The sequence below is a fragment of the Heloderma suspectum genome, chromosome 1 (genome assembly GCF_057233095.1).
Source record: "Heloderma suspectum isolate Gila_16-S chromosome 1, 16-S_ref, whole genome shotgun sequence".
Classification (NCBI taxonomy): Eukaryota; Metazoa; Chordata; class Lepidosauria; order Squamata; family Helodermatidae; genus Heloderma; species Heloderma suspectum.
This window is the reverse complement of record NC_139458.1, coordinates 283,980,708-283,998,959: the sequence shown is the minus strand read 5'-3', so window position 1 is coordinate 283,998,959 and position 18,252 is coordinate 283,980,708. Positions and strand designations below refer to the sequence as shown.

Here is an 18,252-nt window from a genome sequence, read left to right as displayed (position 1 = left end):
ACTGGTACTGAAAAACTAATCTGATCTGATTTTGAACTGTATAATTCTGCATGCCCTTAGCATTTCTTTGTGTGAAAATGCACCTGTGTAAAAACATTTTTTCATACCCTTAAATGGCACCATTTTGTTAGTCAAGAATGGTTGATTCCTTGTTCTTTCATGGTTTTATTTTAAGATTTTGGACATTTGGAGATAAATATTAATAACTATAATTAACTGGCAACAGGAATGTTCTGATCTGTAGTAATGTGAATGATAGTTGGAATATACTCATCCTGAACTAGAAGATTTGGGTGATTCAGGTCCAAATCCACCCCAAATTAGATGTACTTGCACCATTACTCTGTTTTTACTCTAGCAGACCTAGTATTTAGAGTAAGATAGAGCTTGCATGATATCACACCTTCCTTTCTCAATGGATATCTAAATAGCTAATTAATAGCACAATCCTGTAACTTTCATGGAACTATGTCTCATTGAGTTCAGTGGGACTTACGTCCAGGGCAGTGTGTATAATATTTCAACCTAAAACCTTAGCCACTTGCCAATTATGTAACTGAAGATTTTTTGCTTCAATTTATCTTGAAAGATGTAATTACCTTGCAGCATTCTCAGCCTTTTATCTTGTAATCCTGTTGCCTGCATTGTAATAATTATGCCACGTTTCAGGATTTCTTGAGTTTTATGTTTTGTCCTACATCTGTTCTTATTATGCTGTAGTGCTGCATTTTAACTTTGCAAGGCTTTTAAATGTTGATCATACTTCACTGGTGCTACGGCATAGCTATAACCAGACTTGAAAGTGATGAATCATTTTATCACATTGGACTCAGTTAAGGCCATGTTTATACATGAGCCATGAATGTTATAATGACATGGTCTCAACATCTGGATATTAGAAATAATATGCAGTAATTTCAATGGGGTTCTTGTATAACGGCTACTAAAGAAATAGAAAATACAAAAAGCATTGGAGCTGCAATATTTGTCTGAGTTGCAAACACAACAGTTGCAAAGTGTTGATCTGTCAAGAGGTTGGCAATGTGTGACAACAATAATGATGATGTGGTAAGACTAGACATAAGGGCTGAGACCTTTTGTTTCTGGAAGGCATCACAAAAAAGCAGCATCTGTCAAGAGTAATGAGGGGTGTAAACAGGAGCTGACTGACTGGAATATGCATTTGCTGAAAAGGACAATAATCTAAACACAAGTGTCCTTCACAATCACAATTTGTACAGACAATTTCAATTTTACATTGCAACAGCAACATACCACATATAATCTCTTCTGACAGCTCACTGACTTATAGGATTCATGGTGAAGAAAGTGTCAACTAATGAAACCCTAAACGTGTTATTAGGCAAATTCAGAACACTTGGGACAACTGCGCTCCCAGTAGCTATCAGTTATGATAGCTAAAAATGGAATCTCCATACTCCAAGGCACTATGCTTCTGGTTACCAAATTACCATTATAAGCAATAATACAGGACAGCCATTGCTATCTTATCTGCTTGTACAGTTCCACTTCTGGATAGAGAATGCTAGAATAGAATCTGGATCTGTTCCAGCAAGAGAGTTCTTATGTTCCTAATTCTTTTGTGTAAAAATATTTCTAGTAAACTCCTAAATTGCAGTCAAAAAGTAGTTCTGTTGGCTATATATTAAATGCACTCCTAATTTCTAGTTTTAAGAAATGGTCTCCTTTGCACTCATCCATTTCCTTTTAAAAAAATTTGTTGTCACTAAACTGGGAAGTTTTCATTTTTTATAACCTGGTAAGTGTTCTGATCTTTCAGATGTATGACTAACTATACATACAGGGTTGCAGGCAATTGGTATCACTCCACTGATGGAATGCTCATTGATCCAGTGGAGGCTTCCATCAGCAGAAATAGGAGGGAGGTGATTTTCGATGATTCTCCTTCCCCCTTGCAAGCCCCAACCCTAGCAAATCTGTTCCAAAGAGTTGGGGACCCTTTAGAATATTGTGTGAGGTGTTGGAAGAGGCTGCGGGGGGAGAGAGGGAATAGCCAAAAAATGACATCCCAGTTTCCCTTATGGTGTCTGTGCAGCATCACATATGCATTCTGTTCCCTCTTATAGCCAGGCTAGAGTTTTGACAAGAATTCCACACTCCAGTCATATGTAGGGATGTATTAAAGTCATTTACCTTTTTGCGGATTCTGTTCATGGGGGTGGGGGAGGCATTCCGTCCCTCCCCCCAGAATCCTCGATGGGGGGGAAGGCGATCCGGTCCTCCCCCCCCGGAATCCTCGACGGCCGGCTGTGCTCCATGGCGGCTACATGGAGCAGCTGGCCAGGCCCAGGCCAGGGCTGTCAGCAGCCGGATTTCCAGCCGTGGAGGGCTCTGGGTAAAAAAAAAAAAAAAATGCGTACACAAATGGTGGCTACGGCCGCCGCCATTTGCGTTCCTTATTTTGGGCTGTCTTAGTCTACGTAAGTCTACATAATCTACTTATGTAGATTAAGATGGCAAAAATAAGGAATGCAAATGGCGGCGGCCATAGCCGCCATTTACGTACGCTGTTTGTTTTTTTCCCAGAGCCCTCCATGGCCGGAAATCCGGCTACGGACGGCTCTGGCCTGGCTGGGCCTCGCCGGCTGCTCCACGGAGCTGCCACGGAGCACAGCCGGCCGCAGAGGATTCCGGGGGGAGGGATGGAACGCCTCCCCCCCATCAACATAATCCGCGAAAGGTAAGTGACTTTCGTACATCCCTATGTACAGTATCCATGTGGAGGCCACTTCTTGCATATGCAGCATCCCACAAACTGGCTCTCATTTGTATAAGCCATCATGCATCAGGTATTAATACTTGACCTTTCTGGTCATTTCAACCCCCATTTATGGTGGTAAAAAATTGGCATGATGTTGAACCATAGATGCACACAGAGAGAGATGGTCTCCGAACTTCCATTTTCACATTTTAGAGAACAAATGCATTCTGATCCAAAAACAGCTGAATTACTGCCATTTCAAATTAATTTTTAAAATTAAGCTGCGAGACCATCTTGTATATCTTACCCTTGTAGAAAATAGCTATATCAAGTATTGTAATCTGGATCTCTGTGTTCTTGCAAACTGGGTTCTTAGGTATGTCAGCTTTCCCATTTACCTTAGTAGATGCAGCAATTCCATGAGTACATCCTTTTGCAGGTATAGTCTGTCTCCTCCTTTGAAATCAATGGGGCAGCCTTTGCAGGCACGGTAGTCCTGTGTATGTCTGACCTCTCCATCCATAACAGATTTGAGATTTCTGGGTCATGGCACAGGAGAATATAACTTCTTGTAGTGGTTAAGACAACTCCCTGCCATAGGTTTACAATCTGTTCTGTGTTTTCTTTCAACAGCAATCACATGTGGCCATCCTGGAAACCCTGCACATGGTGTGACCAATGGCAGTGAGTTCAATTTAAATGATGTTGTCAACTTCACATGCAATACTGGATATGTACTTCAGGGTGTCTCCCGAGCACAATGCCGGAGCAATGGACAATGGAGCAGCTCCTTACCTACTTGCCGAGGTAAGAAAGAAAATGCTATGCAGCTGCTCCTTCTTATCATGTGATGCAGTTGGAAACCTTCCTACCGTCCTTTTGAGTAAAACTGGAAACCTGGAACTGTAAGAACTGAACACTTTCTTAAATAGAAGGAAAACAGTACAAAAGCAATATGCTGCTTTTGTTTTTCTCCTATCCTCCCAGTTAGGGATGAATGAGAAATTAGTTAAAGTTATTTTTTAAAAAAAAATCAGGATTTATCCAGTTTACAGTACACCTTCCAGACTGAGCACAGATTCAGATGCAATCTGCAGTTGAAATCAGTACATTTCTGAGTTTGCAACGTGATTCATGGACCAAAAGAATAGTGTTCAACAGCATATGTACATTTGAAAAGTGTGCATGAAAAATGCATACCTTTGAGAAATGTACATAAATGTGCTTTAATCAATAGGAGAAGAATGCGTACATTTCAAAGATGTGCACCATTGATGCATACATTTGGAAAAATATGCACAGAAAAATATATACAAAAATACATATGGATTTTCATGCAAAAAGAAAAGAAAGAAGCTTGCAATCTGAGTTTTGAAATGGAATTCGGAGGACTTCAGTGAGCTCGAATTTTGCTGATTCACACATCCCTGCTGCCAGTACCATGTCCCTGTACCACAATCAGTGTATCTTCTTCCCATCCTTAACATCTTAGAAATTATGGGCCCTTAAAAAAATAATTGTACAACGTCTAGTATAATATAAACAGTATGATGATAATAATGACTGGCACATGTAGCTATTGTGTGCCTTCACTCAGCTACAGTGAAGATAAAATCAAGGAGCAGTATCCAACAGAGCACTTATGCCCTCCCCAATTCTTTTACACCCTGCTGAATTCCTTCCACGAGTGATATCCACCACTTATTGAACAGGGATTTAGCATTTCCGGGGACAACCCCAAATGAGTGGAAATGCTCATTTCTGGAACAGGGCAGGTCAGCAAAGCTCACATAAGGAAACTCCTCTGACCTGTCCCACTCCAGAAACAAATTTCCTCTCATTTCAAGGCTACCTCTAGGAAGTGCTAAATCTTGATTGTGTAAGTGGTGGGTCCCATTTGCACAAGGGAATCAGCGGGGTGAAAAAAGAATCGGTGGGGGCATTAGCACTCTTTTGAATATCGCCCAGACTATTTACCTTGCCCTCAAGAGAATTTCCACATAGCATAAAAATGGTGATCAGTTTCACAAAGACTTCTGGAGGCCAATTTCCTGTGTAAATTAAGTAAGATGGTACTTGAATAGTTAAGGGTGTTTGAGTTCATTCAGAAATGTAAGGGCCAAATTATATGTGTTATGCCATGATTGATCTCCAGACCTGTTTTACTAAATGCAGCAGCAAAGCCTGTTAATTTGATTAGGGAAGCAAAGAGGGAGGCTGGGACATTAAATCCTTACCCCTGCACCATTTTCCTAATCTAACAGCACAATCCGATACATGTCTACTCAGAAGGAAGCCCAGTCAGTTCAGTGTGCTTACTCCCAGGTGAGTACAGGTCAGGATCACTGTCTAAATCACCTTTCTCAAGTTGCTATTTGCTCTTCAGGAAAATATATAGGTCCCTGAATCATGCTAATATTTCACCCTCCTGAAGCAAAAGGCAGCAGGGGAAGATAGCATTTAGGTAAGAAAAATTACACAGGAAGAAAAAATAAAACACACAGCGCAGCTGCATCCATTATCAAAGTATATATATTATTCATTTATTGCATTTATATACTGCCTTTCTGAAGTCAACCAAGGGAGTTTATAAAAAATTGAAAAAATGCAAACCAGAATCAAATAAAAACATAGGAAAAAGTTAAAAACAACCTTGTCATGCCACAAAAACTATAACAACAATTTTAAATGCCAACTTAAAAAGTAGCAGCCCTCTGCAGTAGCATTTAGTTTAAAAAATGGTAGATCAGTCATGATCTGCTCGAATGTGGAGTCCAAGAGAGCAAATGTGACTGACTGTAATAGGATTATTGTCCCCCTTCCTACCTCCCAGTTTATGGAAATCAGATATCTCAAAGTCAGCCTCAGGATTCCTACTGATTGGACCAATCTGATGACAGTGTTTTGAGGTGTGAAAGTACTTTCTAAGGGTAGATTTGCACAGCCCTATTCTGATGTCACCAAACACCCCAGGAAGCACTTTCTTCTTTTGGTGGCTACTGCCTGAATGTAGTCAAAAAGCTGGTGAAATCTGTTACCTGCTGAAAGTTTTAAATGATAGTCTGTTGTGTGATTCTTGCAATCATCATCTGACAGAGAAATCCACACTAATCCTTACCTTTCTCTTGTTAGTATTTCAAATGCTTCTCTCTTGTGCAAGAAAAGGTTCCCTTTATTGGTAGTTTAAACATTTTAGAACACGTGCAGTGCAATTGTATACATGTCTGCCCAGAGGTAAGCACCACTGAGTTCAATGGAACTTACTCCCAGTTAAGCGTGAATAGGATTGCAAGGTTTGAAATGGGTCCTGGCATCCTTAAATCCAAGAGAGTCTGTTTAAAAATTTTAAAAGCAGGACTTGCCAGCAACAAAAAGCTTCAAGTTAATGAAAGCAAATGCGCTTTGGACATGTGTAATAAGAAAAAGGAAGCTGCTGCAAAAATGCTGCAGTAGCAAAATTTTACAAATTTCAGACACTGTTAGAAATGAAGGAATGCATGGGGAGTTCCTTTCTCTATTGTGCCATTAAGGTCTTTGGAGGAGCTTTCTTTTGTTAGAAAAAGTGAGAATGTTTATATTTTCCTCTCATGTTTTTATTTTTAGGAGTTTGTTATGTACCCTGATTATGTGACAATGATTTGAATACCTTTTAAACAAATAAAATGCTTCTTTCTTTCTTTCTTTCTTTCTTTCCTTCCTTCCTTCCTTCCTTCCTTCCTTCCTTCCTTCCTTCCTTCCTCTCTCTCTGTCTCTCTTGCTCAACATACTAAATTCAGAATCATTTCCCATGCAACCCTTGGCAGCTTTCATTGGGACAAAGCAATCTCCTTCTACTTGTCTTGACTTACAGCTGGGTCCCTTAGGTGATGGGCAATCAGAGCTATTAGCTAGGACAGCTCTATCTTCCAACAAGCTTAAATTCAGGCCTCATTTTATTATCTTGTTTCCATAGTACCCTTAAATGTATCTAATCTTCTCTAGTATCAGGCTTGAAAATAACCACTTGCCTGGTCCCTTAGGCAATATTTGCCTCCAGTGACAGACAAGATAATCCTGTATGTGTTCAGTTCCCACTGTAATGCTGGAAGCTTCTAGGGATGAGCGAACTCATCAAAGCCTGCCTCGCCCTCTGCTTCCCCCATCCCACAAGCTGCCATTTTGTGTTGAAATGGCAGCTCAGCTATTTACAGAAATCGCCATTTGCGTAAAATGGTAGCCGTAAATAGCTCCATTTATGCAAAAGTACAGGCGTAACTGGTCTAATTAGACCAGTTTATGCAAAAGTACAGGCGTAACTGGTCTATTTATGGCTGCCATTTTATGCAAATGGCGATTTTCGTAAATAGCTGAGCTGCCAGTTTTACACAAAATGGCAGCTCATGCGCAAGAAGGGATCCCTGCACTTGCCTGACTCGGCACCCGCTGAGTTGGGCAAGTGCGGGGATCTGTGGACTGGTGTCTCGGGGGCCGAACCGGCAAGAAATTGCCCAGCTCGAGACCCAACCAGACTGAGCAGACTCCCGTGACATCCCTAGCTTCTTCTCTCCTCCATCTGCTGTATGCACTGCATCCAAAGTCCACAAGAAAAGAGTCTTCCCTCTGAAGGCTGCATGCTGGGCAGTCTCTCTCCTCCTTCATTTGTGAGGCAAGGGTGTGGACTGAAGAAGAGGCATGCAAGAGAAACCATCCCATGTGTTTCCTCAATAATGGAACTTTTCATTTCAAGGCTCCATTTGTGAGGATATGGCCCACCATGCTGAACTTCTTGAAGGAAGGATAAGATGAAAAAAATACAATAAATTAAATGAATGGCCCCTGTTCCTCCTGGATCCTCTATGTCTTCTAGCAGCTGTGTACAGGAGTGCATGGGTGGTGGTGGTAATGAAAGAGAGTACTAGTAGCTCCCGTCCTTCACGCTGGGAATGGGAAAGGAAGAAGTGCACAGAGGGTGATGGGAAAGACTGAGCTGAGTAAATCAACATGGGTGATATCTCCTGATTATTTGCAAGATTGTAATATTGCAATTATAATTCATAGAAATATAATACAAGCAACAACCTCAATAAATCTGTTTACAACATCCAAGGCAAGGATTGTAAAATCAGATCCTTACTCAGCCACAGCATCTATAACAATAATTTAAACTAATACCAGGCCAAAAGCCCACCAGACATTTTCAGCATTCATTTTTTGAAGGTGTAGAATGAGTTGTTTTAGGCACACTTCCCCTGACAGAGAGTTCCTTTACTGGCCACTACTACCAAGAAAGCTCTAAAGCTTACAGTTTCCTGATGCATCTCTGACACCAGGCATAAACATAGTAAGACCTCAATGATTTTGGAAACTTTTGGCAAAGATCTTACAAGAAATAATGTATGATAACTGTCTGCTACAGAGACTACCCATATAGTCTTCACACATACATTATGTGGTTTGCTATAGAGATGATACTGACAGAAACACGGAAGTAGTATATCAGGCAGATAAATTTGATATATATTCTGAATATGTCATGCCTTCAGAGGTAAGTGCTCTTATTGTTCTCTTTTTTCCCTAGATAATTCAGTTCAATTTGCTTCTGGGTAGATTTAGTGCAGAAGAGCATTTTGAAACACAATGGTCTCTGCTTACTCTAATATTACCTCTTCATCTAGAAAGAGCATGCTAAATGTAGCCATTATCTCGAAATTCAGACAGAAAGGTTTCCCTCCAAATTATTTATAGATGCATTCTGAAATGATTTTAAAGGTGTCAGAAAACATATGGTTGTGACAAGTCATTACTACAACAGTAAATCCAATATCTTTGCTGAACAAACCGTTAGCTGTGAAAGTGCTTTGGGGAGAATATTCTATTTTATCTAATGGAGCAATTTTGCAACTTATTTCTAGTAATAACATTTTGCAGCATTTGGAAGTTTGTGTATAACTAAAAATATACTTACAATGAATATCAAGGAAGACACCTACTGAATAAGAACTTAAGAGGTGGTGGTGGAAATGGGTTGAGGTCCAAGAGGGTGGTCACAAGAATAGGATTTGTGGTGTATATAGGAAAACTACACATAACTGGGGCAGTCACATGTTTAAGGCTGCAGTCCTATGCTCATGTAACTGGGAGTAAGCCCCACCCCCACTCAACACAATGAGCTGGTTCACATGACACAACACCCCACTGTGGGTTAATCTACCTGTGGGGGCTGTTGCATTGTGCCAGGTTAATTTTAGGGATGGTGTGGGCACCCAACTGGGTCCGGGAACCTGCCAAATCCCCCCCATCCACCCCCCAAACCCAGTTCAGTGAATTCCCCACCCCCTGTGATAGGCTGGGACTTATGGCAGCCACACGGTCTCCATGTGAGCCCCATTTTAGTGCAAAATGGGGACTCTGTATTTTTTGTAGATCTACTGTTGCGCACAACAGTGGCCATAAAGGATCATTGATGCCATATTAGAGGCCTCTAATATGGTTGAAATGGCCCTTCCTGGCCACCATTGTTTGCTGGAGTAGATCTATGAAAAATACAGAGTCCCCATCTTGTGCTACAATGGGGCTCGCATGGAGACTGGGTTGGCAGCTGACAAATGGATAGCCAATGCTGTTGCCAACCCCCCCCCCCCGCAACAACCCCATTGTTTCACCCCGCACTGCTTACTGGGTCAAGTAAGTAGCAGGGGTTTGGTGGGCAAAGCATTGGGTGAGGCAGGGGGTTCCGGCCCTACCTAGTTAATTTACCTGCAGGTGCTAGGCTTGCTGTGGGTTGTTGTGTTGTGTGAACCCTGGTGGCAGGGGTTGTTTGAGGGTTAGGTACCCTCAAATAACTGTAAAACAAGCCCTGGATTATTTGAGGGTTGTCTAACCCTCCAACGGCCCCTGCCACCTGGATTCACATGACAAGATAACTCATGGCAAACCAGGTGCCTGCGGGCAGAATGCAAAACTGCAACAGCCCCTATGGATAAATTAACCCATGATGGCCTCTCATGTTGTGCAAACCAGGTCAATGGGACTTAGTTCAGGGTAAACATGCATGGCATTGCACTATACAGCAAACTCAAGAGATTAGCCAGATATGTTTTAATGAGTTAATTTATTAATTAAATCTGCATACATCTGTGTGTGTGTGTGTGTGTGTGTGTATCTTAAGCATAGTTTTTAGATACAGTGGGCAAAATCCAATGCTGCCAATCTGGGAGCTCCCTTCTCTGAGCTCCACTGACTTGTCCCATTCTGGAAGCATTAGTTTCGGCTAGTTTTGGTTGCACAAGTCAGCGCTAGCTTCCTGTTGTGCTAGTGGTCATTCCTGGTGGTGCAGCAGCAGCATTGGATACTGCCTATTCTCTCCCGTGTGAATGATGGGGGAGTGCCTCTTCTAAAATGTTACCTACAGTTGGCTGTTTGCATAAGTACTTACACTGAAAATAATTAACATTAGAAATGTACTGTCTGATTAATTGGGGATGCCTTTTTAGTTTACTTAAAGGATTTTCCCATCAGTTAATCTAACAACTTAATTTATGGTTACAGCCCTACTAATTATGGCCACCATCCATAGCAGTTACATATATGAGTTTGTGGGAACCACACACAAAGCAAGAACAGACCTTGTTGAATTGACAAGTTGAAATCATTGTAGCCTGCAGTTAAGGCAACCTTTCAAGGGTGTGTTTCCCCTTAGCATACTAAAACAGAGGGCAGAAACAGTTTACTCCAATATGCTTCTCTTCCATTGACGTCAAAGGGCCAGTTTGCATGATATGATAGCCCATGGTCTAATAAAGCCATGGTGGGTTGTTTTTACCGATAGCTAAACAACAGTACTGCCACCAGATGATCTAGCACTGCGCAGCTTGTTTTCACAGGTCATGGCTTCTTCCAGAAATACCAGCATATATGTCCATGAACCTGGCCTTTGCATCTACAACTGCCTGCAAAACCATGCTGTAGAAGGACTTTTGGTTATAGAACTCTCCCCTCCACAGTGAGGATTCTTATATGGGCCAAATGCAGGGCCCTCCCACATGAGAAAATCCAAGTTCACAGAAACCTTCAATATTTTTTTTTCTCATTCCCCACCTTTATGACACCTGCCAAATATACCTCATTTGGGACTCGCACCATCTCTCTGAAAATTTCACGGAGTGTTGATTTTCCAACTTTGAAGGTGGTACTGAGCAGGAGATAGCCTAGGTTGAATGCCAGTTTCTGACTGTTTCTTCTCTCATATCCGCTGTTCTTAATCTTTTTCTCTGTGCTTCTTCATGTGCTCCCAGATGCCCTATTTCTGCTTCTACCACTCACTTCACCAACTCTCTTCACATTGTTCATTATTTCATAATCACAGAGGATTATAAAATCCTCTGTATCCCTGTCATTGTTCTTCTAAACTAGCAGGCCATAAATACTTTAGCCTTTCCTCTCTCCTAGACTATTCCCACAACTCTTTGAGTACTGTTTGAGTACTATTACTTCAACCCCAGTCTTCTCTATGCTGATGTTTATTGGAAGGAGTCATACCAACTCTATGCTCTTTTTAATGTCTAGCACACATTGATACTAAACAAATGTGCAGCAGTTATCAAGTAATAGAAATGGTGGTATTTGTTTACATGTTTTCAGTTATTTCCACAACAAAAAAACTTCAGTGGCTGATTATGATAAACTGCATAATAATAAAATGTTGGATCAAGGGCAGTTGGGATTAATTACTGGCAGTGGTTTTAAGAGTTTAGTTGCATACTTAGGATATTTGCCTATACATTTTCCTGTCTTCAGTAGCGAGAAACCTTATCTTTGATTTGTAGTGGTGAACTGTTCGGACCCAGGCTTTGTGGAAAATGCCGTTCGTCACGGACAGCAGAATTTCCCTGAATCATTCAAGTATGGAATCAGTGTGGTCTACCACTGCAAGAAAGGATTTTATCTTCTAGGTTCTTCTGCTTTGACCTGTAAAGCTAATGGTTTGTGGGACAGGTCATTGCCCAAATGTCTGTGTAAGTATCCAATAAATTGAACTAATACTGCTTGGGGAGGTGCCGGGAGGGGCGGGGTCAGAAAGCCAGGAATGTCAGTTGTCACAGGAGTCCATGTAAACAGTTGGTTTTGCAAATATATTATTAATAAGCTTGTGGTGTATTGGGAGAATTTCCTTAGCAGGTTATCTATTTCACCTTATAAAATCCTTCTAAATAGTATCACTGTAAATTATGTTACAGATAATTCTGTTTTTTCATCAGTGGTTCACATCTTGAAAGTATACTACTTTTCAAATGCATATGGCATTGTATCTAGCAGGGGATGCTCCAGAGTAGATTTTGAGGGCAGTGAGGCTGCAGGGGCAAAGAAGGGAGAGGGAAATCCAGTTGTGTTCCATAGCACTGGGTGTAGCTTATGGTTCATATTATGAAATGAAGAAATATAAATCAAGGAACTATCCAAGGGGCCCAGGGCACAATGCAAGCATGAAAGAGTCTAGTGGAGCCCTCCTCCCATGCCTCTTCAGGATGCATATGCAGCAGTGCACCAGCCTTTACCAGGAATAGTGAAACACGTCCAATTTTTCCATATAGCTCTTCCTCTTGAATCCAGAGCTCTGGCAGAAAATTTACGCAAGCTCATTTCTGACCTGTGTGTCTTTATTTTTAAAGATTTAGATTTTTATAGGCTCTGGTTTAGGTTGCATAGTTAAGATTTTAGTTTGCTAATATGGCTTTGTAAGAGTCACCTGGGCTGGAAGTCAGGAAGAGTAGTAGAAGTACAACTCGTCAGGCATGATTTTGAGAGCCAAAAATGGCATCACTTTAAATTTGTATCTATGTCCCCCATCCCACGTTTTTGCTCTGGAGTAGGTGCAGAAGGCCTTATCTGTATTGGGACCCTAATGTGTGGATATGGGAGCTTTTAGATTCCAGATTGGGGGCCCTGCACCTATGAAAAGAAAATGAAAAGAAAAAAAAGATGTAGCTGCTACATACAGGCTTGAAGTAATGCCTGTTTTGTCCTTTAGTCTATTATAGTTAGTGGGAATGCGGATCTGCTCCATCCTGTGGGCCACCTTAAGAAATTCACAGATAGGAATAGGATCCAGTTTTCTCTTTAATGAACAGTATCCAAAACTGCTGCTGTGCCTCCCCTTGTTCTGTTATGCCTATGGGAACAACCACCACTATTTCCTAAAGCAACCTTGGAAATGAGCAGAAAGAAACCTTACTGTGAGAACCAGAAACATAGCAAAAAGCTACTGCCTTTCTGATTGGCTCAGGGATTGAAAGGGGGAGTTCTTATGATTTATTTATTTAAAGTATTTCTGCCTTTTTGTCAAAGATTCTCAAGGCAGTGTACAAATCAAAATGTAAAAAACTTCAACCCACAGAACATAAAAACATAAAAAAGTAGAGCAACACATTTAGGAATGAAAGCACTAATCGTGTGCCAAGGTGAAGCTGACAAGCATTCAGTCAGTCAATCCCAAGAGCTAGAAATGAGAAGAAAGAACAAGAAGCCAAGACAGAGAGTGGCAGAGGACCTAGGGTCCAGGAGCAAAGGAGGCTGTGCTGAAAGTAAGAAGCCTGGAAGCTGTGCTGCCAAAGAACTAGGATGAACTGAAAGAAATTGTTTTATTATTAGGACTTGGCTTAAGTAAGCAAATAATGTGTATGAATGCATTTTTCTCGTTGTTTTCATAGCCTTATTGTTTTTATAGTTACCTTCTGAAACTGTTTTAAAACCTTTCCCCCATCCCCTACTTAACAATATAATAACTAACTGCTGTTTTTCAAAACCTTTAGTAAAATCTAAATGTGTTGATCAATCAATCTTAGTTTGATGCCTCAGTTTTCACCCCATGCAAATTGCCTTTGGACTCTACTGTACATAGTATAATAATTTGGCTGGGTCAGTTCAGAAATTCATAGGAGACACCAAGGTTACAAAGGATAAAGGGCTGCTTTAGTGAAGGTAGTAGCCAGGAAACTGAAGACATTCACTTGATGGCAGGGGTGAGGACCACAGACTGGGAAGGGCAAATAGGGGCTAAGTTACTTTGTATGCTCACCTCTCTTCTCTTTCATGATGAAGCCTGTGCCAAGACAGTGCATACAACTCTGTTGTTATTTTATAATGCTAATCTTTTTTTCTTCCCCATTGTAGCAATATCTTGTGGACATCCTGGAGTTCCAACCAATGCAATTCTCTCAGAAGATAAATTTACATTTGGATCTATAGTTCACTACTCTTGCACAGGAAGCCGAACTCTCATAGGAAACTCTAGTAGAGTGTGCCAAGAAAACAGCCGTTGGAGTGGAACTCTCCCTCACTGCTCAGGTAGCTGTGTGAGAAATTGGCTGAATGTGACCTTGTAATTGAAATTAGAATGATTCCTTTGTAGTTGTTTTTAACTTCAAGTAAATTGATTATTTAATAACAATAAATGAGGTTTTGTACCTACATTTTAGGGATGTACAAAAGTCACTTTCGAAGGGTGACATTTGCGGTGGGGGGGGGAGGCGCTCTGCGCCCCCCCCAAATTCTCTCCAGCCAGCTCTGCTACACGGAGATTCCGCAGAGCCACCGGCCAGGGCCGCCCGCAGCCGGACATCTGGCCGCTGGGCAGGCTGCAGGGACGCAAACGTAGGGATGTCAGAGAATTCCGCCATGGATCTCGGTGAGGCCGAATGCCAGTACATTTGGCCCCCCAAAATCCGTGGCAGAACGAAGCCCCCGCCCCCCAACCCACGAAAGGCGCGCAAAATGGAGCACTTATCTGCTGCCGTCTGCACTGACTTGTGAATTGCGGCCGCCCTATGGCCACCATTCACTTCTTCATCATAGCCGTGATAGGCTACGTAAGTATTTACGTAGCCTATCACGGCAAGCCAAAAAAAATAGCGTATGCAAATGGTGGTGGCTACGGCGGCCACCATTTGCGTTACCTATTTTTCACCGTTTTAGCCTACGTAAATATTTACGTAGGCTATTACAGCGAAAAAAAGGGTAACGCAAATAGCGTAGCGTAGGCATTTGCATGCCTTTTTCCCACCATTTTAGCCTACGTAAATACGTAAGTTATTATGGGGGGAAAAAGGGAACGCAAATAGCTCCCACTACGCTGTTTGCATTCCCCTTTTTTTTCGCTGTAATAGCCTACGTAAATATTTACGTAGGCTAAAACGGCGAACAATAGGGAACGCAAATGGCGGCTGCCGTAGCCGCCGCCATTTGCGTACGCTGTGTTTTTGTTCGTTTGTTAATTTTTTGGCTTGCTGTGATAGGCTACGTAAATACTTACGTAGCCTATCGCGGCAGCTTCGCTGGATGCAAATGGCGGCCGCTATGGCGGCCGCCATTTGCATCCGCAGCAGCCCGTCCGCGATCAGAACTCCGGCTGCAGATGGCCCTGGCCTGTGGCTCCATGGAGCCGGCCAGGGAGGATTCCAGGGGGAGGGACAGAGCACGTCCCCCCCACCGCGAATCCAACCTGCGAAAAGGTAAGTGGCTTTCGTACATCCCTACACAAATGGCGGCGGCTGTAGCCGCTGCCATTTGCATCCCTGTATTTTGCCGTGATAGGCTACGTAAATATTTACGTAGTCTATCACGGCAAAAAAACCAACAGCAGCGGGCGCAAATGGCAAGTCAGCACCAATGGCAGCAGGTAAGTGCTCCGTTTTGCATGCCTTTCGTGGGGTGGGGGGGCGAAGGGCTTCGTTCCGCCATGGATTTCGGGGAACAGAATGCACTGGCATTCGGCCTCACTGAGATCCATGGCAGAATTCTCTGACATCCCTACTTTCATTTTGCTCTTTGATTAACCATTTAGGGTGCAGCCCTGTGGGGTTGCCATCCACTAGATGGAAGTGCCCAATCTCAGAGGCTTCCAATATTCCTGTTCTGTGCCTGTGCTGGTCTGCTGCTGGCAGGGCAGGAGAAGTAGCGAAGAACATTTTGCCTCTGGGTCCTTTTTAAAAGATGTTTCCACTAAACTGGCCTCTTAGCCTGGCTATGTCAGGGTTGTATCTGAGCCCATAGAGTCCCAAAGCAGGTCTGATTCTGAGGAAGAGAGGAAACTCGTGGGGGAAGAACTTTCCCACATTTCAGAGGCGCAGCTGGAGGGGAAGCCCCCCCCCCACATCCCTGGGAGTGACAGTGAACAAGGTTTGGAAAGGGAAGGACAACCTAAACTTTTAGACACTCAGCATAGATGCAGGCACAAACGAGAGATCGCAGGGGCCAAGCTTTGGCGCTCAGCCCAATTGGCTTGATGTCTTCCCCTTCCACCCCTTAAGTTCCGAGAATTGCCGCTCTTTTCCCAAACAGAGATCACCTGACATCCTAACCCTTAGAACCCCTAGATGGCTGTTCCTTTGTAGTTTCTCTGAGTCTCAAGCAATTAGCATCTGTATGCCTCATTAGGATAAATGGAATTAAAGCCTTGGAAAGCAGCCCTTTTTTCTGAGTGTTGATTTGGCTATTGGAGTATTCAGTATTTATTTTATTTATTTATTGCATTTATACCCCGCCTTTCTCCCTCTCGCAAGGAACTCAAGGCGGCTTACATTATCCTCCTCCTCACCGTTGTATCCTCACAACAACAACCCTGTGAGGTAGGTTGGGCTGAGAGTCTGTGACTGGCCCAAAGTCACCCAGTGAGCTTCCATGGCCAAGTGGCAAAAGGGGAATCCTGAAAGTCTGGCAGAATCATGCTGGTAGGGGCAGGCCTTGGTCTGGAGAGACCACATGATACAGTGTATCCTGGCCTCTCCTTTTCCCTCCCTGCCCACTGGCGGCATGCCCCCTTTTTCCTCTCCCTGTCCTTGTCTGAGCTTGTGACACCAGCCTCCGAAAAGGAGCCACCATGGAGCTTTCTGCAGTGGCTGGTAGGGTGAAGATTCAAGTGGGGATTTTCACCTCTGAGGTTGTAGCTTTGTCTACAGCCTCAGGGGTTAAAAAATGCCCAGTATCCTATGGCCCCCAGACAATGTTTTGGAGCCACAGGATTGTTCCCTTAGTCACTAAATGAAGGTTTTAAAATTTAGCATCTAATGTCTTCCCTGTGTCTTCTCATATAGCATGAAAAAACTTAAAGCATTCTATTTCTCTTTCACCTCGCAGTTCTTCCCCCACCCAGCCAGGGATATATATACCAGCCAGCTACTTCATAGATCTGATGAAGTAGATTAAAGTTCGAGAAAACATGTTAGTCCTTAAGATGCCATGAGCATCTTTGTTATTTTAAAGCAACCACAGACATTTGTAGGGATGTACGAAAGTCACTTACCTTTTCACGGATTCTGTTTGTGGTGGGGCGGGAGGCGATCTGGTCCTCCCCCCCGGAATCCTCGACGGCCGGCTCCGGGCTGTCTGCAGCCGGATTTCCGGTCGTGGATGGGCTGCTGCGGACGCAAATGGCGGCTGCCGTAGCGGCCGCCATTTGCGTCCACTCAGGCAGCCATGATAGGCTACGTAAGAATTTATGTAGCTTATCATGGCTAACCAAAAAACAAAAACCCAGCGTACGCTAGGATAGAACGGCGAAAAATAAAGGAACGCTAATAGCACCCACTACACTATTTGCGTTCCCCTTTTTTCCGCCGTTTTGTCTTACGTAAATATTTACGTAAGATAAATTGGCCAAAAATAGGTAACGCAAATGGCAGCCGCCGTAGCCACTGCCATTTGCATATGCTGGGCGTTTGTTTGGGGGTTTTTTGGTTAGCCGTGATAGACTATGTAAATTCTTATGTAGCCTATCACAGCTGCAAGGATGGCAATGGTGGCAGCAGCAGCCCAGCCATGGCTGGCCAGGCGACCTGCCGCCGGAGCCACCACCGGAACTGCTGCCACCGCTGCCAAATCTGCCACATCCGCCCCAGGTAAGTGCCGTCCCGGGGGGATTCCGCGGGGGGGTGGGGGCCGTCCTGCCACGGATTCCAGGAAGCCTCTTCCTTTAGAATCCAGCCTCACTGGAATCCGTGGTGGAATTCTCCGCCATCCCTACACATTTGTAAAATAACACTTGCAGCCTGATGCTGACTACATTCTTGATCTTCAGGGTCAGCGCCAAGTACAGATATTCTTAGCTGTTCCACAATCTTTCTGAAGTCCACTATGGAGTGGACCATAGTTTGAGAAGCTCTGTCCTATTGCATTTGAAAGATAATTTATTGCTGAGGTAGCCCATCTGTGGTCCATCTATGGTCCATGTTGTCTCCAAAGTTCATCTGTCTGGGGACTGTCTGTATCTGTATGGCTCAACAGCCATTGAGAGTCTTGATATATTGTACAAACGAATATGGGAGCTCAGTTGACGTACTGCTTCTGTATTCTGTAATCACACATCATTAGTGTTCTAAGTATTCCCATGTAGTGAGAGCCAATGCTACTCATAGGACATATGAGCCCTAGAACCTATCTGACTAAATTTTTTAGGGTTCTGGTTTCCACAGCATATTACACCAGATCCCAGGGACAGGAAGCTGTGTCTAAAAAAGGTCATTTGTCTTGTCTTTCTA

At 43.1% G+C, this 18,252-nt stretch overlaps 1 protein-coding gene across 1 annotated transcript in view; it reads left to right on the top strand.

The window, feature by feature from the left end:
• The window catches only part of CSMD1 (CUB and Sushi multiple domains 1), a 1,446,416-nt gene that overhangs the window by 1,362,773 nt on the left and 65,391 nt on the right, over positions 1–18,252 (top strand). Inside the window, exons 54-56 of the mRNA XM_084811779.1 lie at positions 3,377–3,550; positions 11,548–11,736; positions 13,892–14,065. Of these exons, the coding sequence (XP_084667905.1) occupies positions 3,377–3,550; positions 11,548–11,736; positions 13,892–14,065 (537 nt within the window). The remainder of the gene's footprint in view (positions 1–3,376; positions 3,551–11,547; positions 11,737–13,891; positions 14,066–18,252) is intronic.